The sequence below is a fragment of the Megachile rotundata genome, chromosome 3 (assembly GCF_050947335.1).
Source record: "Megachile rotundata isolate GNS110a chromosome 3, iyMegRotu1, whole genome shotgun sequence".
Lineage (NCBI taxonomy): Eukaryota > Metazoa > Arthropoda > Insecta > Hymenoptera > Megachilidae > Megachile > Megachile rotundata.
Genome location: NC_134985.1, coordinates 3,760,804 through 3,788,757, shown reverse-complemented (window position 1 = coordinate 3,788,757; position 27,954 = coordinate 3,760,804). Strand labels below are relative to the sequence as shown.

Here is a 27,954-nt window from a genome sequence, read left to right as displayed (position 1 = left end):
GTAAATATAACTTAAATTACGTCGTGCTTGGTCTCATTTTAGTTAGGAAAATACGAAGAATCTATTGGTAAAAGTTGAATATCGAGAAAATCAAGAATAAAAAAGTTTTATTCTTATTCTATAAATATATGTATTGCTTTACGGATATACTCCTACCCGAATAACGTTACATTTTTCGGCGATCGAGCTTCGTGGCGTCCAAAGGGGTCTTCCCCCAGTGGTGGGGATAGCTTTGGTGTACATATCGTACAGGTCATTTGTGCAGATATCGAATATTTACTGTATCGTGGTTTTAGCAAATTACCCAAATAAGTAACTATTAGATCGTTTCTAACAAGTTATCAATTTATATGTTTAATTTCGAGTTGGATTTTATATTTTTTGGGTTAAAGCATTTTCGCTTTCAGAAGCTTAGTCAGGAACTAAACTAACACAACATTTTCGATATGAAAGTATCGCGTTACTTTCTCTACGTAAAAATGAACAGGTCATATTTGCATATAATATTCTACGTTTTCTCTTTAAAATACATCGATCGTGAATAAGAAAAACATTTATAGGGGCAGTTAATATTAAAATTTATAAAAAGGGAGCAGAAAAGCATTAGAAAAGTTACAGGACAACTTTCTGTTTATCATCACTGAATACATTATGTAATAAAAAAAATTAAAACCATTGATAGACGTTAATTACCAAAGTGTTATTGAAGGTTTTAATCATGAAGTTTTTGAAAACTTGACTGTTAGCTAAGTAATTAAGAATATTGGCGTTTTAATTGGCAATAAATGCAATAAAACATTTTCACCAATGTGACTTAAAAACCGTCTGACTGCCATTAAGTGCCTTCCATAATTTTTAAAGAGGTATCTTTCTGTTGTCCCGCATAACTCACAAGCAACAAGCTTCGATGAAATAGCTTCGATGAAATCAATATCAATACATTTTCTGGTAATTTGACGATAATTTTTCTGAAAAGTTAAGATCTAAAGACAATTACAGTGTCGAAGAAATGTGATCACCGTCCAAATTCCAAATAAAATTTTAGTTAGACGTAGCATAAAGCGATTAGGATACTAACATCTGCTAATCAATGTCAATAAATGATCATTGCAATTACAATTAAAACTTGCACACCGTTTTTTTGTTTTTCCTCTTAAAAAGACCTGCAAGAATCGCCAGATTCAAAATGCATCCTCATTGCATCTGAAGGTACAAGAAATTCAAGTCTTTCGATCCAGTATTCCAGATTGCTACATTTCTTTAGTCTTTCTGATAATAAACAAGGACAACTTTTGAAGAAAAATGTGAGTGCCTTGATATTGGTAAAAGTTTGTTTTTTAAACTCCACAAAAAAATGAGTTTGGGATTAAGCATGTTCAAATGGAAAGAAAAAATAAAAATAAAGATTTGTGTATAACATGTTACATGTGTAAATATTAGGTCGAGTCATAAGTAACTTCCGTTTTTTTATCAGACATTTATTTCGTTCTCATTAAACAACAAAATTATATTATTTTATTATATATTCACCACTATTTTCTATAACCTTCTCCCATTTTCCTGGTAGTTTATCAATTCCTTCCTTGTAAAATGTGGTTGGTTTGGACTGGAAGAAGCTTTCAACAGCCTGCCTGACTTACTCTTCAGAATTGAAGGTTTTTCCATTTAAAAAGTTTTGTAAGGAACAGAAAAGGTGGTAGTCTGTCGGGGCAAGATCTGAGGAGTAAGGTGGATGTGGTAAAACATCCAAGCTCAAGAATTTTTTCTTGAGTCACCCTTGCTGTATGCGGTCGCGCGTTGTCGTGTAAAAGAATGACATTTCTACGATTGACGAGTGCAGGGCGCTTTTTAACCGACTTCGAAAAAGGAGGAGGTTACTCAATTCGATCAGTATATATATATATTTTTTTTTTTTTTTTTATTTTTTTTTATGTGTGCCCGCCGATTACGCCTAGCTGGATGGACCGATCGGAACGAAACCTTTTGCATCTGTTAGGTTCTGACTCCCCATTGGTACCATTATCAAAAAATTTTTCATTTTTTAATTGCAAAGTATAGTTATTGCAAAAAAACCGGCAACTTTTGAAATAAACTTTTCTCGATTTTAGTGCGCTTTTAATATCTCATCACGGACATGATTCTGAACAATTTTGTTCATATACAAATTTCGCGGAAAGGTTTAGTTTTCGAGATATTAGCGAAAAATTGTTGAAAAGTTTTGAAATCAACTTTGCACGATTTTCATGTCCTTTTAATATGTTATCAGGGACACGATTCTGAACAACTTTTTCCTTATCCACAATTAAGGGGAAGCTTTAGTTTTCGAGTTATTAGCGAAAAACTATTGTTACTAATATATTGAATACTACGTATGCCTCCGTGTCTCTGGTGGTGTATGAGTCAACATGCAGTCGCCGATTTTCTACTGTTTCTACAAACACGTCTTGCCGGCCGATAAAAAGTGTGAAATAAAATAATTTTTAGAAATAAAATACACCGACTTCGAAATGCACTAAAAAGTATAAAATAATTTCTATTTCCTAATGAAGTAATTTCTATTTCATTCAATCATACAATTACGTAACAGATATGAATGAAACCTATTTACTCGTTAGGTAGTATATTAAATACATTTCAACCTTTTCGGAGGCGGCGCAAAATTAAATAACATATTCAAAATAATCTTTTAATTTTGCGCCGCCTCCGAAAAGGTTGAAATGTATTTAATATACTACCTAACGAGTAAATAGGTTTCATTCATATCTGTTACGTAATTGTATGATTGAATGAAATAGAAATTACTTCATTAGGAAATAGAAATTATTTTATACTTTTTAGTGCATTTCGAAGTCGGTGTATTTTTTTTCTAAAAATTATTTTATCTAGGAGTTTCTCTTGCACTCTTTGCAATTGCTGAATGTATTTATTCGCAGTAATCGTTACATTTGACTTCAACAACTCGTAGTGACTTATACCTTCATAATCTCATCATACACACAATAAAATCTATTTAGCTGCATCGGAAGTTACTTATGACTCGACCTAATAGTTACATATACACCATTTTGTGCCATACGTGAAACAAAAAGTTATACCTTTAGCTGGACAAGATTTATCAAAAGTAACTGCTTTTGGCTTTATTGGTTCTATTGTTCCTGTATTTCGAATTTAAGGTATTATAGTTCATAATTTCTTTTAGGTTATATCTAATGACTTCAAGATTTTGGAGGATTAGGGTTTAGGTGTTTAGGAATTTCATTCTGAACTACTTCAGAATTAAAGAATGTGTTCAAAGTACTTTAGTTTATTATAGTTTTTTTTCCTATCATATGTATAAACAGTCGCACGAGTTGGAACTCATTTTTGATAATTTTATTACCGAAAATCCTACGTAAACGTCGCGTTGCTTGATAAGAAATTTCCTTAAGGGGTCGCACCTTTAATGACACAATTTAAACACTTATTTACTGATTTTTATTTATTTAAATAATAGTACTTAATATTTCTGCGCCTATTGATGATGTCTCTGTTGATTTATGCATTGTTGTATGTATTTAGCAGAATATAGTTGAAAGCAATGTATCTAGTAACAATGGAAACCTAATTCTTTTTTTTGTTGTTGCATTGAAACCACTATGATATAAATCTAAACGAACGATTTTTTGTTTCGTTGATATTCTAAACTAAACAGAGAAAAATTGAAGATGACAGATCATGATAAACGCAATTTTCTAATTGAAAAAATATTTTGTGTGAGAAAAGCAGTCTGTAAAATTTTGTAAGTTGAAAATGGAAATTAAATTGAATTCATTTAAACATTAGCTTTTAATGAAATTCTGAAATTCTCTAGGATTTTGAAATAGAACCATTGTTCAATCAAAATGAATGCTATATAGTATCACAGTGCAAGTATTCTAAGAAAATGCTAAATTAATCATATACCGATGCAAAAAAGGTTGACGATTAAAAACCAGTGTAGCTTAAAAATATTTATTTCTTAAATATAATATGTGTTAAAGGTTATATTTACGGTTGAAAATTTTAATTAATTCATATGTGCAAATTTAAGGAGTACAGAAACATGGATATTTTCAACTAAAACTGAAAAAATATAGTTGTTTGTACTGTCAAAAACTTGGTTCTCTCTCCAAGAAAAGTCGAACAAAACTTTTGAAACTTTACAAAATTATGATCTTCAAACATTCCTGGAAATTAGTACCTGCACTCATACCGTACCCAGATAGTCACGAATTTGCTAAGCATTCGTACTCCCCATTTCAGACAACTCAACTGGATTTGTCACATTGTTTCTCATGTTTCTCGCATTTAATCAAAATATTATATAACCCCGTGAGATGACTGTCATATACAAAAGGTTGTGTAAAAGAGGTCAGATATGACTCTGGCGATGTGAAATTCCGACTCAGTACTCTCTAAACCCTCGCCGAAAAATTGCCAGAAGTGTCGGAAATTGGCTAATAGGGAGTCCGGAGGAATCGCCCAGGGAGCGAAAATGAGTTATTTAATATTGTGGTCATGAAATTTCAACCTTACAGAAGACTTTCATAATCTGCTTATTTAGTTATTTAATCAAATGCAGAGTGATAAATTACGCAAAAACATGATATTTCATAATTATTTTAAATACTTCTACGTATAACCGCTTTTTTATAATGTTATGTTCTGAAAGACATTTTATTCATAGTTGGACTTCGTTCTTTTTTCCATTGATCAGAAAGCGATTAGAGAGTAGAAACTTAGCTGAATTCGCAAGGAATGTTACAACCAGTCATATGAAAGTGATTTAACAGACGAAAATTAGTGTGACGTAAACCGAATGAACAATTAAAAATAAGTAATATGAGACCGACGATGAGTAGTGGGGCTGGTTTTTATTGAAGATATTATGGACAAGAACAAATATTGAGACATATTAATAAAAAATTGATTAAAAAGTGCAATGAATATGGGTATACGCGACAGTTTTAAATTCTACCAGGATAACGATCCGAAACACAAATCGAGAATAGTTCAGGAATATTTATTATATATTTATTATATATCTCCAATTGAAAATCTGTGGGACTTATTGGATCGTAATGTTAAAACCACCCCCATAAAAACAAAAGACGAACTAAAAAATTCGACTGACGGAAGAGTGGAAATAAAATAATTTCGAACATGCCAATTCGTTTGCAACACGTCATCAGACAAAAGGGATATCCCAAAAAATATTAAATTAATGTTAAAATTATAACTTTGTTGTTACAAACACTCTAAATAAGAAAAAAACTTTATGTAATATTAAATGTCCGAATATTTTTTCGACATCAATATCGGGTCTAATTTCGTTTATAATTTATTATGCGGAAAACAATAAAAAATAAAGTATTTAATTCTACATATTTGTAAACTAGAATATGTGCTTTAACTCACTAGGGATCAGAAAATTCAATAATCACATTGAAAGTAAGTACATAAAGCTGTAATTTCGCAAATACCATAGTGTCCGAATATTAAATCGAGTAACTGTAGTTCAAATTTAATGAATTTTCTTACAGAAGTAAAAAATTTACTTTTTTCAGTAAAACAAAAACTGAATCCGCACCTAGGTAAAAAAAACTGTTTAAGTACGCATGGTTGCGCATGCCACTAACTGTAGCTTCAATCAAATTGAATCTATGTCACTTTTACAAAATATGCGCTGACGAATGCTGATATTCATTTCAATTTTATTACGTGTAACCTTATTACATTTTTCACATTCACTACTGCTTTTTAATAGTTTAGAAAACCATTTCAAAATAAAAATTACCGTTCTCGAAAATATAAAAAATAAAATATTTTCAGAATCATTATATTTTTTAGAAATGTGGTACACTACTCAATGAACAGATACAGTCCTTTAATACTGCCATTATTATGCGCCCATAACGTGGAACAAATAGAATACCTGATCCGGACTCCACGTTTTATAGAGGCACCTATGGACCTTCAAGTTCTTTTTTTAAATAAATTAATATAAAAAATGTAATATAATACGATTTCCAGAATATTAAAGACAGAAATCAGGTATTTTTTCTTTGGACCCATAGTTTACGTATGCGAAATTTGAACAAAATAGTACCAACATTTTAGAAAATATCTTTTTCAACTCCAACTTTAAGGGTTATTTTCACCAATTCAAAGTGAATATTCGCACGTGAAAAAGTACGTGTCAATTAATTTTTCGAGTTCTATAACATATAAAAATTTCATTAAAATCGGCTTGTGATATCCCTCGTAAATATCCGGAAATATCGGATAAATTTCTATATCGAAAACTTTGAAGACATGTTTTTTTAAACAAAGTTTTCAAGTTTGCGTACAACATAATTTAAGACATACGCGATTATGTAAATAAATGTATTTCCTTTTAGATAAATCTATTTGTCCATCGATATATATTCTACATTAAAATTATTATTATTTCATAATTAATACTGAACTTTCTGTGTTAAGAAAGTAATAATTTGTGTGGCATTTTTCTTAAAAATAAAATTTTCGAAAATCATGTTATTTTTAAGAAGTTACTTAAGGTTCTGACAATAGTTTATATCTTCAAAAAATTTGTTTATTTTTGAAGTGATATCATTTCACTTCATTTTAAATGCTTTTATATTATTTAATTTTTAAGTCATTTGTTAAAAATAATGATGAAATTAAATTTTTACTTTCTAATTAAATTGTTTAACCGGTTGACGGTTCAAATTATTCGTTGGCTGTTGTTCCCTGTCCAAGCCAATGACATCGTTTTAAAACATGTTCGATTGAAAAACACATATCTAACAATTCCACTCTTTCGAAGTAAATATCGGAACCAGATGCGGAATCGTTGTGTTTCGAATGGCAAACACGAATTGTTTTGCTGTACCTGACAGATTAACAGCCATTACATTTGTCGAAAATACATCGAAATAGCTGTAATAAAATTATTGAAACGGTTTCAAATCGGAGAAACAAATGTCTAATTGCCAAACTGTTGTACTGTATGTTACGACACTGATCAAAATTGAGATTACAACTAATATTTACTAGTCGCAAAGGAAATGAAATGTGTCGTTTGTAACGAAAACGTCTCATTTTTAATAAAATATGTGTCATATTATGTAACATACCTACGCAAGTGAAACTCATAGTTCATGATAAAACTTTTATACGCGTTAGAAAACAACTCTTGATATTTATTATCTCGAAGTGTGTTTCGATAATTCTTCATGTTGAAAAAATCAACAAATTGATTAATTATTAGTTGTAGTTTCTAATGTAACATGAGATTCTGAAAGTGTTCGTGTTACTTTCGATGTTTACTTTGTTCTCTCAAACTTCACTCTTCCGAAAAAGAATATTCTCAACGTAGTTCTATAGAAAAACACAAAATTAAATAAAAGTTTATAATTCATATTTCATAGAAATTTTAATTATTTCTGTATTTTCTTATTCTATTTTGTATGGAATAGATATATTTTATTTTGTCCATAAACGTTAAATAAACTGAAAAATTATTTGGATTTTCACGAATTTAATTTTTAAATGCATAATTTTTCCACGACTAATGGAACATTAAAATTGTCGTTTCCGTACATTATTGTTCGCAAATATAGCATTTTATATGACTGAAGCCACTTTGCGACTAAAAAATTTACAATATGTTTGCGGATAAATTTAAATTGATTAAAAAACACGATTATACATTTTTGTTTCCTTGGAAATAAAGCCTCCATTTATTCACCATTCGTCTATACAATAACACTTGATAATACATGGACGTAAAAATGTAACATGCATAAATTGTATTTTCGTTTTTGTGCTGTCAAATAACAACACGGTGCATTTAAGGGTGGAGTTATTTTATTTTATTCATTTGATTTATATAAAGTATATTTTATATAGATGCATGTTTGTAGCTAATTTTATAATTATTTAAACAATATTGAGGTGAATATAAATATTGTTTTATTGTTTTAATTACATTTTTGTAAGAATATGAACTCTGGGTTAATCGGATTTTTGGAAATAATAAAATGCAGAAAACGATTTTTAAAAAATCGGATTTTGTATAAACCCTGGCGTTGCGACGGTCGTAGTTTTGGAAGTACAAATCCCTAGTAACAACCAACGTGGAATGAAGTTCAAGTTAAAACGAAGAAGCCAATAACGGAAGGAAACGCGAGATTATCTCCGTTCCTTTTCTTCGAGATGAAACTTCATGAGCATTATTTGCGGAGTTTTAGGAGTCGGGAGTTTTGGAGAGTTCTTGACATATATAATCTGTGGAGAGTCGACTAGAGGAGGGGCCAACGCCTTCCAGAAAGATGGATCTTTACAATCTGCGAAAACTTATACTTAAAGCAAATTCCCTGTTAAGTTACATGGTTATAGCTGTGCACGGGCTTCGGTTAAATTAACTGCTGAAATTTAGCTGATAATGTTTCTATCTCCACTAATTGTCAGTAAATTATTACTTAAACTGAAAATTTGATTTTTCAAGACATATACAATTGCATGTTCCTACCCCTTGGGTAAATACCAAAGGAAAACGTTTATTTAACAATGTAAGACGCGAAACACATATGAAAATCTATAATAAAAAATGAAAGTAATAATTAGGAACACGATTCTTCAAATCATAATAGGTAAATATTTAATCATACAAATGATATTGTGTAATACAAGACGCTAAATATTATCTATTTAAAACATAATTAAAATAGTACAGAATGAAACAAGTATTTGCGTATTTCTTTTTCTTTCTTTTTCTTTTCTTAGAAAATCGTTTTAATAGTGTTATTTTATTGTGACCACAATTTAAAAAGGTATAAAACGCGAGTATTAAATCTAGCTTTTATTTCACTTAAATAATAAATCGATAAACCCGTAGTTTCATTATTAAAAACATTAATAAAGCGGATCAGCAATTTCATTAAAATAATAAAAAAACATATTTACAGGTTTTTTGAACGATGTACAACGATCGCTCCAATACTTCGTTTACGCATTTGTAACGACTCTGGAACCTAGGTTCAGATAATTATATGGGATGAGGACGCGGCAGGGAAGAATAATACTTATTTTCCGCCTTTGACTTTCCGTTTATTCTGTAGCAGGTCCACGAACTTACTCTTTGACTAACAGCGATGAACTGACTTGTACTCAGGCAAACATTCACACCTAAAATCTTAAAGCTAGACTAAATACAATAATTTAGGCAGGGACGTGGCGGCCGCTAAATCGACGCCACAGTTACTGGCGCTAGTAAGGTAAAGAGCGGCTTTTACCAACTGAACGACTCCTTTTGGAAAATAACTAAATCTAAAGATTGTGGGATTCGTGTGGTGTGTGGTTAAGGAGTGAAATCCACAGATCAATATCTTTCAACAATAAGGTTTATTCAATAAAATAATGAAGATGATGAATTTAACAAATAACAAGTAACAAATAACAACAAAATATAAAAAGTATATTGGTTTGATCAAAAGAAACTAAATAGAGTTTGATAGAATAATAATAGAAATAATAGAACTTGGTAAATTAAACAGTACGTAATAGATAATTGTGAATCTAACTAAATCTGATTTCGGACAAAGCTAACTTCGCTTTTATGTATTTAATTGAATTTGGTATTCTATATTATTTGATTCTCGTTTCGAACGCTAACGCAATGACAAAATTTATCTTGATTAATACGTTTGTAACTTATATAAATTGAATACTCTTTTACGAAATTAATAATATTAGCGCGTGATAGTCTACCGCAGCGAGGAATCCGACCTAAGTGTGATTCTCTAAGTGTACCTAGATACGCTTTCGCAAAGTTAGACAGATTAACGATTTTATCTATTATCTAACGCGATGTAGTCGACTACCGAAATTACGCTAATAACAGAACAATATTCTTTTATTAATTCAAGTTCCAAAATTTGTTTGAATCTAATTGAATTATTTCCTCGGAACAGTTACTCTTTTAGTCTGACTCGACAACTAATTGTCCATGACCCTTTTCGTCAAAACGAACACTGACGGCCAAAACCAGATCGCTTAATTGGGGAGCCTGCGTTAGCTAGCTACTAGAACGACCCAACGATACAGGAAAAGGGTGAACAGTATAAGTCTAACACGGTAGCAAATCAATTGATTCTAATTGTAAAATCGTGATTGCTGAACTGCCACCCAAAAGACACGTGCTTCAGAGACCAAGCGGCTCAAATGGGGAGCCTGCGTTAGCTAGCTACGAAACGACCCGGAGCGAGCTACGAAAATCTGGTGACGCGTTAGCAATCCGATGAAAAATCAAATGTGAGTAACTGAGAGCTATCGTTTCGATTTCTTAGCCTTTCTTGGCGCTAAGTATAGCACTCTCCTAGCGGAGTTTCAGATACAAGACCGTTTGAATGGGGAGCTTGCGTTAGCTAGCTACTAGAACGACCCACGATCAAATATCCAAATTGCGTATACCCGCTTTACCAGTCAAGTATTAACACATTAAAGGCGGGAGTCGTAGTACTATGATTTATCTCGACTGTAGCTTAAAGGCGGGAGTCGTAGCAATACGATTTATCTCGACTGTAGCTTAAAGGCGGGAGTCGTATTAGTACGGTTTGCAACCACATTGCGCAATCCATGCGCCACTTTACATTTGTATTTAGTATGTTTTGTGGTTTGAAGCTGTTCGGTCGCCGCGTTACCTAGCATTCTCTCGTCAAGATCCTCCGCCTTTAATGTGTTAAGAATCGTTGCGGCTCTTGACAGCGAAAACTGTTCCGGTTATACTTATCCAGGAGACTTCTAGCTTGCTCGACTTCGAAAACTGTTCTGCGATTTAGGCGGGTTTCGCTCGGCCTTTTATACTCGCCAGCTTGGCAATTTCTTAGAAAATCCCCATAACGTCGAAATATACATATAATTTTCATGTAAATTTCGTAATTAGACATTGATTATGAAAACGAACGATTTAATTACGTTATTAATATTGCATTCTACATAATAGTTTATGTTCTTGATATAAAAGTAGTAATTTAATAGTGTTTTAACGAAAATTGTATTTTCTACCTTCTTCTATATACTACGCACGACTTTCATACGGATTGAATCTAAATGTATAAGCATAGGATGCTTCTCGAATATTCCATAGCGTAATATTATAATTTACAGTATATCCTGCAATAAACTAACATTTGACTCTAGTTCTGGATAACATAATATCAGTAGGTTCGATATGTATTGACTGATTTGTTTAACTAATAATTTTAATAACTAATAATGTCCTAATTGTAAAATATATTCCTATCCTTCTCTAGGATTACGCGAGAATACTAGGAAATTCGGGGCGAGCATCGCGGCGCGTAGGCAAATAGCATAGCGGAATTTTCCATACAAAACTATACATTTATTACCGACAGTTTACTGAATTCTTATGATACTTGATTTGTCTAATGTCGCGGTCAGTAAGGGAGAAATACAGTCGATAATTGAAGAAATGACACTGGGATAAAAGTTTGAAAATTCTTCAGAGATGTTACACATTTATTGTGCTCTTGTTAACCGCAGTTTGTGATGTCAATGTGAATATATGATCGGAAACAATAATATCAAACTTCACTGCCGACATCACACACAATCGTAATATAGACATGTGAAAAATATTACAATTTTCAGAAAATACATCATATTTATTATCTGTTTTAAAAAGGTGCGATATGTATTAAAGAAATTCAATTTTGATAATAATTACAAAAATGAGTTAATAAATTAATGTATCCGTACATACGAAAACTATTCTAAATTAAGTTAGTCTACAAATTGTTATTATCGAAATTTTAGAAGTAGATATTTCCGGTGAAAATCCTGGAAAGTGCATAGAATATACTGACAATAAGTATTACGTAACAAAATTTACAAAAACCAAATATAGTGTTCGATGTGACAAGAGGAACTACATTTTATATACATATGTATAACCCTTCGTATCATACATAAAAAATAAATATAATTTTACTATTTATTTTATGACATTTTGTTAAGAACGGTATAAAGCAATTATTTATAACGAAACGTTTTGTCAAAAACCAGGACGTTTTATGTAACGACTTATAAAATATTACATATAAGATTGAGAGAAATTATTATTTATCATACTTTTTTCTAAATTTTTGCTATAATTCCGATATAATCGTAAAAAGTAGAGAATACTTGATGCAGTTTGAAAGAAAATTTCAGGACTCGTGAAAGGATATTTGTTTGATGGATGCTTCTTTAACAGTAGGATGTATTACCCAATTTTTGTCCGAATTTTAAGTTCTCTTAAGTTGTTTAATTTGTTAGATATGGTCAAATTTGCGTTTAATCTCCTTTGTTCGCAGTTTACTGTGTGTGTGTGTGTGTGTGTATGCGTGAGCGTGCACGTGTAGTTCGGCAGTTATGTCCTGCGTTTGCCGATCTGCTCTTTTGTTTTTACGCCTCAGTCTTGACGCGTCTGCCGAATGTTCAACATCGCGAGATTCTGTTCAATTTTATTACTTTCGATTTCAATTTCTATCATAATCTATACACATATACATCTTATTATTTACCGTAGCTCTTCCACATCACGTCAATTACACTGTCCAACAAATTTTGACTTTTTTTCGACGTTTCCAATTTCGTCCAGTGATTCTTATAGCCTTTTTCGCGCTGATTAAGAATCTGCAACCCGTTTTTCTGCAGCACGTACAGTTTTTGAGAAATTTAAGTTTGAAAAAAAAACACATTTTTTAAATTTGAACCAATTTTGTGAGGTAACTATAAAAGATACTAAGATTCTGTTTACATCAAAAACTTCTATAGACTTTCCCGAATACAACGATACCTGCGTTTTATGCATTCTGAATGTTTAAACATGTTTAAATGAACATTGAACGTCGAGAGACATGGATTTTGCACCAATTTTTGCGTATATTTTTCAATTTATCTTAAAAAGTAAGGGTCTTGTAGAAAATTGAACTATACCACACGATAGAGTAGATTTTCACCTTTAAAATGCACCCCTAGAAAGTTGCAACGTCGTTTTTTTTACGATGCCAAAAAGCAAAATAGCAACGCGCGAGACGAAACAAGGGCGGTGGTGCTCCACGCCAGAGTGTAATCGCATTAATATAGGCGCGATACCACTGGCCTCGTCTCGTGTCGCGCGTTGCTATTTTGCTTTTTGGCATCGTAAAAAAACGACGTTGCAACTTTCTAGGGGTGCATTTTAAAGGTGAAAATCTGCTCTATCGTGTGGTATAGTTCAATTTTCCACTAGACCCTTACTTTTTAAGATAAATTGAAAAATATACGCAAAAATTGGTGCAAAATCCATGTCTCTCGACGTTCAATGTTCATTTAAACATGTTTAAACATTCAGAATGCATAAAACGCAGGTATCGTTGTATTCGGGAAAGTCTATAGAAGTTTTTGATGTAAACAGAATCTTAGTATCTTTTATAGTTACCTCACAAAATTGGTTCAAATTTAAAAAATGTGTTTTTTTTTCAAACTTAAATTTCTCAAAAACTGTACGTGCTGCAGAAAAACGGGCTGCAGATTCGTAATCAGCGCGGAAAAGGCTATAAGAAACACTGAATGAAAATAGAAACGCCAATTGGCTGTTGGACAGTGTTATTAATGTTCAGACTTAAGAATTCTATTACAACGATTATTTTTATTATATTGTTACAGGTAAGGAAAGAAAGCTGATTTTTCCACTGCACTGTTGAAAGCTAACCGTTCGTGGATCGAACGCAGACGTCGGTTTAGCAGTAGCAAGAATGATATCAGAACGATGTCAGCCAGAGAATTGAAATGTACTCGTTTGCTATATTCCGCCACAAGCATTGCTCGCTGCTTTCCAATTCACCGCTCGTCGCCGTCGACAGGTACACTTGCATAGTAACTCAAGCGTTTGACCGCGTTGCTCGTGGCTCCATAGCGAAGCTGCACCTTCTAAGGTTGCAACGCCGTTGAAAGTCACAAACCAACCGAGACGTGTGCACATTTTTATACGTACGATGCCTGTATACGCTTCCAGCGTTACATATTTGAACAACGATGCTGCGGACAGGTTGTGCTTCCACTTCTCCGAGAGAAAATCAATTGTTAAACATTTATACTGCTGCGACATTTTCATACAATCGATAGTCTATTGTAACCTGGGAAATGGTGCAAAGGAATAAAATTAATATTAAACTACTTTCTTATAAATATTATAAACGCTCATTCAAATACGTTTTCTATCCAACTTTTAGTACAGTCGTCTTTTCTGAATTTTTTCAGTTTAAAATATTTAACAATGAATCCTGCAGTTATACGCATAAATAACTTCATGACATTTAACAATTGTGAGAAAGAATCTACTGAACATTATTCTTGAAACTGTCCCTCAATTTTCACGGTACATATTTCATTTAGACGATTTCGCTATTATACGGTTTTTGAAATCACTAATTTAGGTGGCTAACTACAATTTCGATTTATACGGTTTTTTAAGTAAGCTATCTGCACTGTAAATTGGTAGATAGAAGTAATACATTTAATGACTAAATGCAGCATGTTTGTGTTGTTATTTCATGCAAAATCTCTGAAATGTCTGTGATTTCAATTCAATTCAGTGCAATTTAAAACGATGAAATGTAACTAATATCAGGTTTCACAGTTTATATCCAGTTTTAATATCAAATTTGCATCAGTTGTTGTTGAATCCATTGTTCGTGTTGTCTTACATTGGTCCCATTGGATACGGGCTCCAATAGGCTGCTACAATTTTCCTGGAATTATTGGCTCGATTATTGCACGCATATTACCATCTAGGGGATTGATCGAGGGTTCGGAAGGAAATACGGTAGCTGGAGAGATCTAAATTAGACTGGTGGATGTACCTTGCGTCATAGTATAGGAGGCAATAATGATGTGAATCCGAGTATAAGCGTCCCCTGATTTGAACAGTACTTCTGTAACGTTAGTTTTTATTTACGCGAGAATTACTTCTTCCGTATATACAGAGTTCCATTTTACGAAGTCCTTCATGCCTCTTCACTTATAAGTCATTAGTAAAATTTTGTACAAAGAATTAATGAACGAGGTTTTAATTATTTTTTGATCATTTCTATGCATTACAACACCCGTTATTTTGTTCTGAGGTTAAGCTTCTCCTGGAATATCTGAAAACTACGTATAGACCGATCTCCTGATTTTTAATTAAAATAGGGATTTAGTTTAATATAGACTTTCTGATAACTTTAAAAACGTGATCCTAAAAGATCGTTTTTTATATTTTTGAGAAGATGCTGTAGAAAGGAGATGCTAAAGAAGAATTAGAAGATGCTATATATGTACATACATATATGTTGGACAATTGGTATAGAGAAAAGTCTTCATTTATGCATTACTTTTCAATTGTCTCTAATAATTTATCATAATATTTTGCAGTGTTAGAATTTTGAATTCTAAAACACAGAAATCAGTTTTGTTTAGTCACTTTTAACATGATTAATTTGAAGATGTATTTTTCTGGAAGTTGCCATTCATCAGTTACCTTTTTGTGTTTTTATGGAACACAGTTTTGGATATACTTAAAATCGATAAATCGAGATAAATGAATTCGTTGAATATTCCAAGAATGTTTTACTTTGTTTACAAAATATGACAATATTATTACTTTCTTCGGCATTAAAAACTTTCGTAAGTCACCCGTCTACTGCTTTAAAAATATTTTTCTACTTGCAATACAAGATATTTTTATAATGGTTTCCGTTCAACCAAATGATTTACATCACATGGCGAAGACTCATGTATTGGTTTAAATTATTTGAAAATGTCATTCCTTTGGATAATGTGTTTTTATTATTGTTTCAAAGGATTTTTGAATTTAATGAACCGAGAAACTTTTGTGATAACTTTTACAAATTTCAGAACTATTAACCCGGAAAAATACCATTTTTATAAAATCACAGTTTTTTCATGACCTCCTCCCGATCGTTCGTTTTTTTCTTCTATTTATTTTTTGCTTTTATTCTAAATCGGGTACATAATTTATTTTTAATTTTCGTATTTAATTAATTGTACCTTTTCTTTTATTTTCATATTTGACACATCGCGTTTGACAATAAAAAATAGGGGAAAGAGATATTTGTGTTCCAATGTGATATATACAATGACGTATTGCACATATACAAACCTCTACATTTTATAGGTAAAATCGTATTTCGCGTTTTTTGATAGATACCCGAAAACATATCGCATTATCACACTTGTATAATTAACAATATTGAGTGTTTTGATTTTTTTTATTATACGTATTTATGTACAGGATGTTTCACATCTATTGTAGGTCTCTGGGGGGGGGGGGGGGGGGGGGCGGAGAGCTGCCGTGATTCTGACTAAGATTTCCCTTTGCAAAATTGGGGTTTGAAGCTCCGTTTTTGAATTATTAAGGAAAAACATGGGCCAATCAGAACGTAAGGATTATGCGTGCTCAGTTTAATAATTCAAAAACGAAACTTCAAACCCCATTTTTGCAAAGGGAAATCTTGTATAGAATTACGTCAGCTACCCCTTATTTTAGGGACCTACACTAGTTGTGAGCTTACCCGCTGCTTACCCCTCCTGCTTGTATCAGTGACATAGTTAAGACTAATTTTATGGTTTATTTTTATGTAGTAGTTAAGACTAATTTTGTAATATATTTTCATGACTATCTAAAAAGGGAAAAGAATTTGACCACTATACGCAATTAGAAAAGAATTGTTTCCAAGGTCACCAAAGTAGAGGTGATTCTTTCATTTTACATATTTATTGTTTTAACTATTATTGTGTTGAAGCTAAAGCCTTGACCATGTTTTAGCCGTCTTTAGAAAACCCTACATCCTTGGAAGTTAATTTAGGGTCTGAGGGCCTGCAAGTACTCCAGGTATGGACATATACTGTCGTTGCAGTTTTTTCTTAGTTTAGTTCTAACCGTGCGCCCGCCTCGTAAGCACCGAATTCTATTATAGGTTCTTTCATAGTTTATTTTCACTTATAAATATAATAACTATTCTGATAAACTGCACGTGTTTTATTTCACATAACCCCTGAACATATTGAAAAACTGATTATAATTCTGTTAAAAATTTTTTTTCTCTTTCATTTTACAATTATTCGATATGTTGTTTATATGTTTATATGTTATAACATGTGGATGTGGTGTAGTTTAATCTTCATCAAGGTATTCGGTGTGTATACATTGTGACGGATCGGTGGGAGGGACGACAGGAAAAGTCCCTGAGGTGGAGGGCGGCTAGGGAAAGCGGTCCTCCACGTCCCGATACGCACACCCACGGACGATTTCTTTAAAGGGGCGCCAGTGCAATGCACGCGTCCGGGGGAATCGCCCTTCCGGCAGCTCTTCCGGGAGCGGTACTCAAGGGGGACAGAAAATAAGTAGAGTATCCGCGAGTAGTTACGATGAATTTGGCTTTATTATGGGCCGAAGCTAGCCCTTCGAGAAGAACGAGAATGAGCCCTTCGTGGTACAGAGTTCGGTAAGGGAACGGGGTCGCGATCGCTAATTGCGGTAAAGATATCGCGACACGAGGGCTCACGGTACGCGCGAGTAATACACGAGCGGAAAAGACGAGAAAAACGTGGTACGCTTTGGGAGCACGCCCTCTTGGGGGTCGTGGACAGCAAAGGGAACGCTGGACCTAAATGCAAAATACAATGCAATAAGGAAAAAAAAAGGTAGCCTGAACTGGGATCAGCGGCCCAGAATCGCGGGGACTGAAAGCGCAAATCTGTACAGCGATATTCCGCGAATACGGTCCCTAAGGTCCTCGTCGCCGGGGCTGGTGGTCCTATCGCCAGGAACCACCCACACGCACACACGCTCACACACACTCGCTTATGGATCTTACAAGAAGGCAAAGATCCTACCTTTGTACGCTGGTGTCCGGGTAGGCGTCGTTCTCTATCTGGGCGCGGCGCCAAGGTAAGTCCACACTCCACCGATCGGACACACACACACGAAACGTAAAAGGGAGAAAGAAAGAGAAAAAAAGGAATTATGATACAGTGTAAAAAAAACTAAATAAGGCGCAAAGGTGGGTATAAAGATACGCGGGCGGTTCGCAGTGCGTTGTGATTCGCGGCTCGCAGGCTTCTCCCTCCGTATCCGCGGCTCGGGTCCTCGGTGCGCGGAGTTCTCCCTCCCCGAGGATTTCGGCGCCAGGGATGGGCCAAGTAGTGTTTCGGCCAGGTCCTGGGGCCCTTTCGGGTGGCAACTGGGGTGGCTCGTCCCCAGGCTTGGCGTCCCTCGGTGGTGGCTGCCGGTCGCCTCCGCGGAGGTGGACGGGTGGCTCGGCGACCGGTCAGCAGGCGGCTGTGGCTGATGGGCTCCATCCCGCGCCTCCATCTCTCGGGTTGGTGTTTTCCCCGCGCCCGGAGCCGCGGATGCTTCTTCCTTGGGCCGCTCGTCTTCATGCCGGTGCCGGGGGGGAAAGGGGCCCGCGAATAATAATAAAATCGAGAACTACAAAAACGAAAAAAAAAACACGCACTCTTCCATACGACCCGTCACGAGGGGTTGACAGGGCGGAGGAGAGAAACCGGCGGGCCTGGTGGCCACTCGTAACGAGGCATAAAAATATGCCTCGTTACAACATTAACATTTGGAGTTCATTTAAGGGGGGCAATACCTTTAGAATCTTGAAAAATTAAAAAATTTTTTTTGTCTATAAAATGTTAGTGTAACATCTTAAAAATATTGTCTCAAAATTTTAAAGTGAAATACAAAGGCCTTTTGAAGTTATGGCCGATTAGCACTGCGAGTATTCACGCGTTCAGTGCGGAGGACTGAAACTTTAAACGCGTTTTTTCTCAAAACTACATTTTTACAATTGGTGTGGCTGATAACTCAAAAACTAGTTTATCAATCGCGCTCAAATTTTTTGCACATATCCATGACAATAATATCTAACATATGAACCTAAATTATGAAATAAATTGAACATTAAAGTCCTTTTTTATTGCAAAATATTGCAAAAATTTTTAGTAAAATTCAAAGTTTTTCTTTAAAAGCGTGCCATTTCTTTAATTTTACACATTTTGCACATTTCTGAGGGTCATCTACTAACTGTGAATGTTAGTTTTCGAAACATTGTCTGTAAACTTGCTTCAGACCAATATATCTAAAGCTAAAACCCACACCGATTCACGAGACGCGCCCAAACACTTCCAGAAAGGATTGTTATAATTCCGCCATTTTTAAGTGTATTTAAAAACAAAAAATATTGTGTAATAGGCAATAGTTATAATAAATTATACCTAAAATTTCAGAAACGCAAAACAAAGATATCCTATACAAAAAAATGCACAAAAATCAGCTTATTTTCATTGGTCTAAAGGTATTGCCCCCCTTAAGTACCTATATCTACATTAACATGTAAAAATATGTTAAGAAAGGAAAAGTTACATTCACAGAAGTATTTGTATAATAATTTTTGTTAGAAGATCCATTGAATTCAGCGAATAAGATAATGTTGGAAACTACAATAGGTAGACACATCCGCATATACTCAACCAAATGCTACTATAGTCAGGAAGTGCTCCAAACACAACAGACTTATTATTTTATAATACTCTTCCCGAACATTAGAGACCAAGAAAAGCCAGAAAGAGGCCAGTTGTCAAGTAATCATGGCAGAGTTTCATACAGTTACTTTAAATTCTTTTTAATTCTTTCGCTACCTTTTAGTTTGTAGTATGCAGACTACCACTGTGTAATATTTATGCGAATAAATCTTTCGTTGTAGAATAAATATTCTGGACCCAATCTCTAATGCGAATAAGTAGTGAAGGAGTGAAGATAGTTACATAAAAAGTGACTAGTAAAGTTGCATATAAGAGTAGCAAACAGTGCAGAATTTCGTTATGTTATTTAAGAGTGTGACTAATAACTGTGACTAATTGTAACAGCATCAAGCCATTACCAGTAACTGCAGAATGGGCTCATAAGGACAACGAGGCACACGCATCAATATGACTGCTTGTAAAGGATAACCAGTTACTACACATAAAGAGTGCCAAAACTGTAAAAAACACATGAGAAACGTTGAAAAATTATCACCAAAAACAGGTACAGCTATAGTTCATATCATGACGAAACTGTGTTCATTGATAATGAAATAACGCGATGATGTGGAAAAAACATTGCACTTCTTAGAAGCTATAAGGATTATTTGGCGGATCTTGGTTAAAAAATTTCAGACAAGATACAAGTGTGTTTCTTATTTTCAAATTTTCATGTATCATACTACATTTTTGAAACGGCACTGAAGGGTAGGCTTCAAAAATAACGCCGTTACTTGTCAAAGGTAAATTGATCGACGAATACACGGTGCGTATAGAAGCTGAGGAAATAACCACAAAGCGACACTGCGTTGAAAATCACGCATAAGAATAGTGGCGCAAAGGCAAAAAAGCAGTGTTTTATTGCAAAACACCTGAGCATTATAAAAATTAATGCACAAAGTTTAAGGCTAGGAGAAGCAAATGGAATACAGCAGAATAGGTTACGGTAAATTTAAAACAAAGCACTTCCAACGAATTTTGTTTCTTTGTTACATCTGGAAATGTCAGTAATCAAATTTCTGGAGTGGTATGTGACGGTACTAATGTGACAAGTGAAGAAAGGAACTCTTGGTTCGTCGATTCGGGCGCAACGAGCCACGTGATCAATAGCGTAGAATTTTTCCAGGACTTGAACTCCAAAAGGAAAGGCCACATGCATTTTACGAACAATAAGAAACTTTCGGAAATAAAAGGAAGTAAAACTGGCTATGGAAACGTAAATTGTGCAGTGGAATAAATCAAATCTTCGACAATGAGAATTCAAGACGTGCTGTCCTGAACCTCAATATAAATTTGTGATCGGTGATAAAATTAGCGATGAATGGGCATTTAATAATTTTTAACCGACTTCGAAAAAGGAGGAGGTTACTCCTGTATGTTCACCGATTACGCCTAGCTGGATGGACCGATCAGAACGAAACCTTTTGCATCTGGTAGGTTCTGACTCCCCATTGGTACCATTATCAAAAAATTTTTCATTTTTTAATTGCAAAGTGTTGTTATTGCAGAAAAACCGGCAACTTTTAAAATAAACTTTTCTCGATTTTAGTGTGCTTTTAATATCTTATCACGGACATGATTCTGAACAATTTTGTTCATATACAAATTTCGCGGAAAGCTTTAGTTTTCGAGATATTAGCGAAAAATTGTTATTAACTTTTGAAATCAACTTCGAACGATTTTAATGTCCTTTTTAATATGTTGTCAGGGGTATGGTTCTGGACAACCTTTTCCTTATGCATAATTGACGGAAAGCTTTAGTTTTCGAGATATTAGCGAAAAAAAAAATTGAAAAACGAATATTCATGTTATCTTTTACTTAATTATGTTCATGGCATTTACGCAGACAAAAAAAAGCCCGGAAGAACTGTCTCGCAGTATCCTATACAATTCTCCCCATTCCACTAAAAAGCGTGAAATAAAATAATTTTAAGAAAAAAAATACGCCGACTTCGAAATGCACTAAAATTAAAAATACCACAGTAAACGTTGCTGCCAATAACCAGTTGATTGTGGTATGGCGTATTGAAAATTAATAAATCCTGAGAAAGAATACGAACCATTATAGATATATCTAGTAATATACGTAAATGTAACGACTGCATCTTCATTTCGCAACTTTTCTGATATAAACGAAATTGAATCGACTTCGTTCGCATGTGGAAGCCATGGATCTAAGAACCTATAAACGGAGCCCACGACGCGGGAATTACCAAATTTGCGGCAGATGGGCTCTATCTTTATAGTATATGCGGCGATCGAGTCTTTCCGTCGCATACTCTATGAATCTAGATAGACCATAGTTACATTCTATACGCACTAACACCTACTTCGCGGCGTGCTGTCGAGTTATATCTATAGAAAAAAAATAGGTATACAAGCTTTGCCTATGTTCGGCTGTCCAAAGGTTGACATGTTCAAGAAAATCTTTTAATTTTGCGCCGCCTTCGAAAAGGTTGAAATGTATTTAATATACTACCTAACGAGTAAATAGGTTTCATTCATATCTGTTACGTAATTGTATGATTGAATGAAATAGAAATTATTTCATTAGGAAATGGAAATTATTTCATACTTTTTAGTGCATTTCGAAGTCGGCATATTTTTTTTCTTAAAAGTATTTTATTTAAGATAACAATTGTATTATAAAAAAGGTGGAAAATCACAAGCTACGGCAAAATTCTCACCGGAAAATGCGGTGACTGTCCTGATTGGCTCTTTTGCATGTCAATAATAATGCTTAAAAAAGGATATCATCCTACCCCGTGTGCCCTTAGCGCGATCCGTGCGGAGTACGGTGTGTTGTGTGGAGGTAAAAAAAAGAAAGTGGACGTAAGGCAGAATTTCTATTGAGTTATCAACAAAGTGGCTTGGCTAATGTATCCTAAGTTCTGCCCTCGGACCCTCAGGAAATTCACTTTTATGACATTGGCAATTAAATGTTGAGACCGCTGAAAGAACTTGGACATACAAATTGTAAATTTAAAAATACAAAAAGACTCTAAAAAACAGCTCTGGTATTTGCATGCCATAAACGCGCTAGCAACGTGCAGGCCAAATGTTAGTCCCGTATACAAATTGCTAGCTGCCTTCGTGAGAAACAACCCCATCGTAAATCTAAAGTTTCTAAAGATTTTGTAAGAAAAGAGACTTTAAATTTATACAGCGAATCAATTGCTTTAATCCAGACCATGAATGACCTCCCCAATAGATCATTGCATTCGCCTTGAAATACTCTATCAGAATAAAAAAATAAAAAATAAAAAGAAATTCGTCTGCAAGCTAGAAGAAGACATTTACGGATTAAATCAAGCAGCGAAAATTTGACATGATAAACTGCATATTGCTGAAGAAACACGTCTTTATACAGAGAAAAGCAGATCCACGTTTATATATATAGGCGAAGTAAAAAGAGAAGTTATTTACCTCACTTTTTACGTAGATGATTTATGTAGCATCGAAACTCAAACTTCGTGTCTGAGTGACGTGATTCAAGTAAAGGAATAGGTGTTGGTAACTAAAAAAGACAACAGTTTTGAGGGCAAACCCCGAGGAAAACGATCTTGCGGCCAAAAAACTTGGTGAAAGTTGTGTACAGTGTGTATATACGCAAATCTTTCAGGTCTGAGGTTTTGCGTATATCGTACAGGTCCTACATTGATTGATGTCTTGTCCAACGTAGAAAAGGACAGAAGAGAAAAATATCACGGTCGCCGTTTGCGTATATCGTAAAGGTGCTACATTTCGAGCGAAGGAGACCGAACGTAAACAAACAGTGACCTACTAGAAGGACACTCCTAATGCAAGAATAAAACTTTTTTATTTTTTATTTTTTTTCTGAAATTTTTTCCATCATATTTGTAACATTTTTCTCATTAAAATGAGACCAAACACGACATACTTCGGGACATATTTACTTGTAATTTCAAGTGTCACGCGAACATCGATGATTTTACTCTAATAAGATATTGCAAGTAATTATAACTCAAATTACGTCGTGTTTGGTCTCATTTTAATCAGGAAAACGTCACGAATATGATGGATAAAGTTATATAAAAAAATGGATGAAAAAAAAAAAATTAGCAATGCTCAAGTATTGCAAACAATCGAACAGACTTTTGATCTTTGCCGATTGCCACGATCGTAGCGTCTCTTTCTTTTTGACTCGCTATCCTCTTCGACGTGAGAAACTTTTATCGTCAACTAAACCAGTAAATATAGTCCAAATTATGTCGTGTTTGGTCTCATTTTAATCAGAAAAATGTAAAGAATCTATTAGTAAAAGTTGGATTTTGAAAAAGTTAAAAATAAAAAAGTTTTATATTTGCATTGGAATTGTCTCACGGATACACTAAGCCCCGGGTCACGTTACATTTCCCGGCAAGCGAACCTCGGGCGTCTCGAGGGGTCTTCCCCCCAGTGGTGGGGATAACATTTTTGCTTATATCGGAAAGGACATTTTTGCGTATATAGAATGAACACTGTATTTAGTATGTTTATGTGAATAAACATGAGGTGTGTAAGTGTTATCAGAGCGATTGCGCATGGCGCAACCCCAGAGTGAGCGCGCAGAGCGCGACTCCACTACGGATTATGAGTATGACCGCATCGGGTCTTACGACCGCTTTTCGGGTCTTGCCACCGCTATACTATTGTTAAAATATGGCAATGGTATGCTGGATCACGTACTTTGTGATCAAATAGCATTGGATTCCGTTGTAGGTATTGTAACCGTGCTGGTTACATAATATAAGAACACCTTATACATTTGTTCATGTATTGCCGCGGTATGAGGTATCCCTACTCCGAGCATACGTCGTGATCATTATTTCATGGGGTTACCGGTAGAATATTTACCCCACTTTCACTAATTATGCGTGCGCATCGATCCCCACTCGATAACGATCGAATGAGGTCGATGCGAGGATCAAATTCGACACTCTACGTCTGGAAAGGAATCGAGTCGGTTCAATAATTATCTTTTCTGCGAAACACGGTACGCGATCGCGAGATCAAACCGACCTGATAGATTCGTCAAGCCGACAATTTATCTGCGACACGTAAACGCTTCAAACCGAGGAGTCGATCGTTCAAGCCGAACGGTGGTACAGTCAGAATAAGATTTCGTAACAATTATTCGGTCGTATACAGCGTAGTAGTCAAAACATAAATATTAATTTGTATTAAAGCAGATAATCGAATACGGTAATTTCTAAATTCATTGGGTAAAGAGGTGGTAAGTAACGGTTGATTGGTAGTCAATTCTCTATAATAACTTTCGACGATATTCCCATAGTTGTGAATAGCGACTGAAATCATTTAAATTGTACATTTTGGCGTGGTACAGCTCTCAGGCTCATACAGGCAATTGAATGTCGCTCGGCCCGCGTAAAGTGTCCCGCCGTATCTTCTAATTGTACCTGTGTGCCCTTGCGAGAGGTAGTCTCGCTGGTGTGGAATTGTATGATATCTGCCATGTTTGATCGGGGCACAGCTCACAAACTTGTTTGAGTAACCAGAGTATCGCCCAGCTCACGAAAGTGCCCTGCCGCTACTCCTTGGTTGTTCTCAAATGCCTTTGTGAAGAGGTGGACACGATCGTGTGGCACTGCTTTCACTCTGTTTGGAGGAGAATTTATTCGGATAGGGTTCATATTCAGTTTGGGTAACCGAAGTATCGCCCAGCCCACATATTGTGCCTGCCGACATCTTTTGGATGTTCTCAATCAGCGTATGAATCTCATAGTGCAGTCACCGTTTGACTTTTCCCGAGCTGCTCGACAAGGTCAATCTGTGTGTTACTGTACTATTCGCGTCGCGAATTACACAATCGGATCAGTACTGTTGGAATCAGGCGTCCGGCATCAAAGCAAGTCTTGAGCCCCAACAAATTCCTCTTGACAAACTCTTAGGTGTCTCAACCTGATCTCGACTTCGTGCGAGTCTCCACCGGAACATCTCCTCCGATTTGTCGGCCGAGTGTAAAAGGTGCTGCGACAATCCTCAATCGTGCTATTCACCGAGGCATTGACTCCAACCACCAATTTGAATATATATATACAAATAACCAATTGAGATTTCACATAAAGCATTTACTTTCTTTTCGTGTCTTTGAGCGTCGACTCATTGAAAATTATTAAATTGAACGAAACAAAAATTGTCTTACAAAATTAGTAAATATACTTTTTATGCGTGCGATTTAATATTGCGATAAATGAACAAAACTCTTATTGTTGGATATTCATGTATGTGTATTGGATTTGCAGAATATATATATATATATTGTCTTATGTTCATTATAAACAAAAAAGGTTTCTAACTTTCTTTAATGACCAGTCAGACCACTCCGCTGTCCAGTACCTGGAGGCCCGAACCCTCCATTTAAATCATTTATAGATTAATGTACTTTTATTCTTACTGAGAAGCCCAAGCTGGGCTTAAACCAGACAGAATTCATAGAAAATATAACGACATAATTCGTAGCAGTAACGCCCGTCTCCGAGCGTATCTAAATAAGCAAACTTACGTTTACAGTATCTCAGAATTAAAAAACTGTATGAAGCAAAGAAGCAAAGCGCAATGCACAAAAAAGAACCGACTCGCATGTGTCTCGCGTAGCTAAGGCGGATTGCCTTTTCCTGTCTCTCGTGCGTTGGTGACGGATCACCCAGGTCGTGGCGCTAATATTTTTTGCCTATACGTTCGTCTTAGAAAGCTCAGGAGCAGCTGCCTAACCGCGCGGGGTGTAAATATTTCAACCCATCAATGAGTGCGAGCTCAGATTGGGTTAGCGGAGCGCACTGAAGGAGCACACAAGATGCAAAGACTGAAAACAGGTGAGACCAAAAATCAAACTGTGGCTACGTATTCCAATAGTATAGTATCTATTGTGATACTAAAAACAGTCATATGTCTCAGTATCTTCAGTAAAGATACCGAAACAATAAACGACAAACTGAAGCAGTTTGTCGCCCCCGCGGAAGAATCTCAAGAAGGAATATGGTTACATCGTTTAATTGAAAATTTTGAAAGGCTAACTCCAGGAAAAATAGTTATCTATGAAAATAATGAAAGTTGTTTTAAACTTACTGAAAATAAAAAATTTAGTCACATGACAAAACAAATTGACACGAAATTTCATAACATAAAGGACTTAAAAACTTAAGGATTAATGGATTTCAAATACTGTTCTACACATAAAATGTTAGCGGACATATTGATTACAGCACTTGAAAAAATAAAGTTAAGAGCAATGGTAGAAAAGTTTGAATTACACATTTAAGATTAACAGATGTGTGAATATCGTTGAGGAAGTGTGTTGAAAATTACATCAGTTACACATATCCGTATGTATACTCAAACAAATGCGCTACAATTAGGAAGTGTACCAAACAAAACAGACTTGCAGTTGTATAGCACTTTTCCTGAATACTAAGGACAAGATAAAAACAGGAAGAGGGTAGTCGTCAAGGAACCACGCCACAGTGCAATCATTCGGTACTTTTATATTGTGTTCTATTTCATACAGTTACTTTAAATTTTCTTTAGTTATTTTACTATTTTTTTTTTGCATTATACATATTACCGCTATGTAATATTTATTTGAATAAATTTTTCAGTAAAACTTGCATTACCTGAATGAGATCGGAACGTTGAAGACAAGAATTTATGCTAACGAATGATAGAAAAGACAACCACCTCTTTGCGGAACACCAAAACAAGAATTCAATCAGTCATGGAATTTATCCCTATCTCTACTCCTCTATACATAAGTTTTAAAAAAAAATGTTTTTCCGCCGGAATGTTAGATTTTGAAAGTCATATAGACGGACAACAGAGATTTTTCTGGCCGAACTTTGTAATTTTCAACTTTGGGAGTACTCTCATTTATTATGTCATCATTTATATTGTCACTTGTGTTCATTTTGTACTTCTGCTCAATTACTAACATTGAATTATATTTAAGTATTTTATGTAGCGTAATTCCAATTTTTTATTTAATATTTCCCAGTGCAAAAACACACTGTAACGTATGTTGCTTATAATGTATCATGAGTAAAATTATTTTAATCTGTTTTCGTTGCTCATTACGAGGAAGTGTTAAGTAAGAAATAGATGCATTTAATAATTCCGTTAATATGTTGATCATATTACTTCAGTAACCGTATAAGTAACCGTATTTGAATTATTAATTGTAACTAAAGAATATACAAAAAATGTAGACGTTGCAGTTTTTTAATAAGGCCTATTTATTTTATTTGTCTCCGGTAATATATGATCCCGTTATTTCATTTT

At 34.6% G+C, this 27,954-nt stretch overlaps 1 protein-coding gene and 1 long non-coding RNA gene across 11 annotated transcripts in view; both read left to right on the top strand.

The window, feature by feature from the left end:
* Positions 1-27,954, top strand: part of LOC100880577 (uncharacterized) — a 789,502-nt gene that overhangs the window by 154,816 nt on the left and 606,732 nt on the right. For 7 of the 10 annotated variants that reach the window (XM_076530101.1, XM_076530102.1, XM_076530100.1 and 4 more), the window contains exon 2: positions 13,735-13,931. The exons of the other annotated variants lie outside the window; for them this stretch is intronic. In XM_076530101.1, coding sequence (XP_076386216.1) covers positions 13,838-13,931 — 94 coding nt within the window. In that variant the 5' untranslated portion in view covers positions 13,735-13,837. The remainder of the gene's footprint in view (positions 1-13,734; positions 13,932-27,954) is intronic. 10 annotated transcript variants of the gene reach the window in all.
* Positions 16,427-18,657, top strand: LOC143264129 (uncharacterized). Its single transcript, XR_013037644.1, has 2 exons — positions 16,427-16,820; positions 16,895-18,657. It is a non-coding gene; the product is annotated as an uncharacterized LOC143264129 (long non-coding RNA).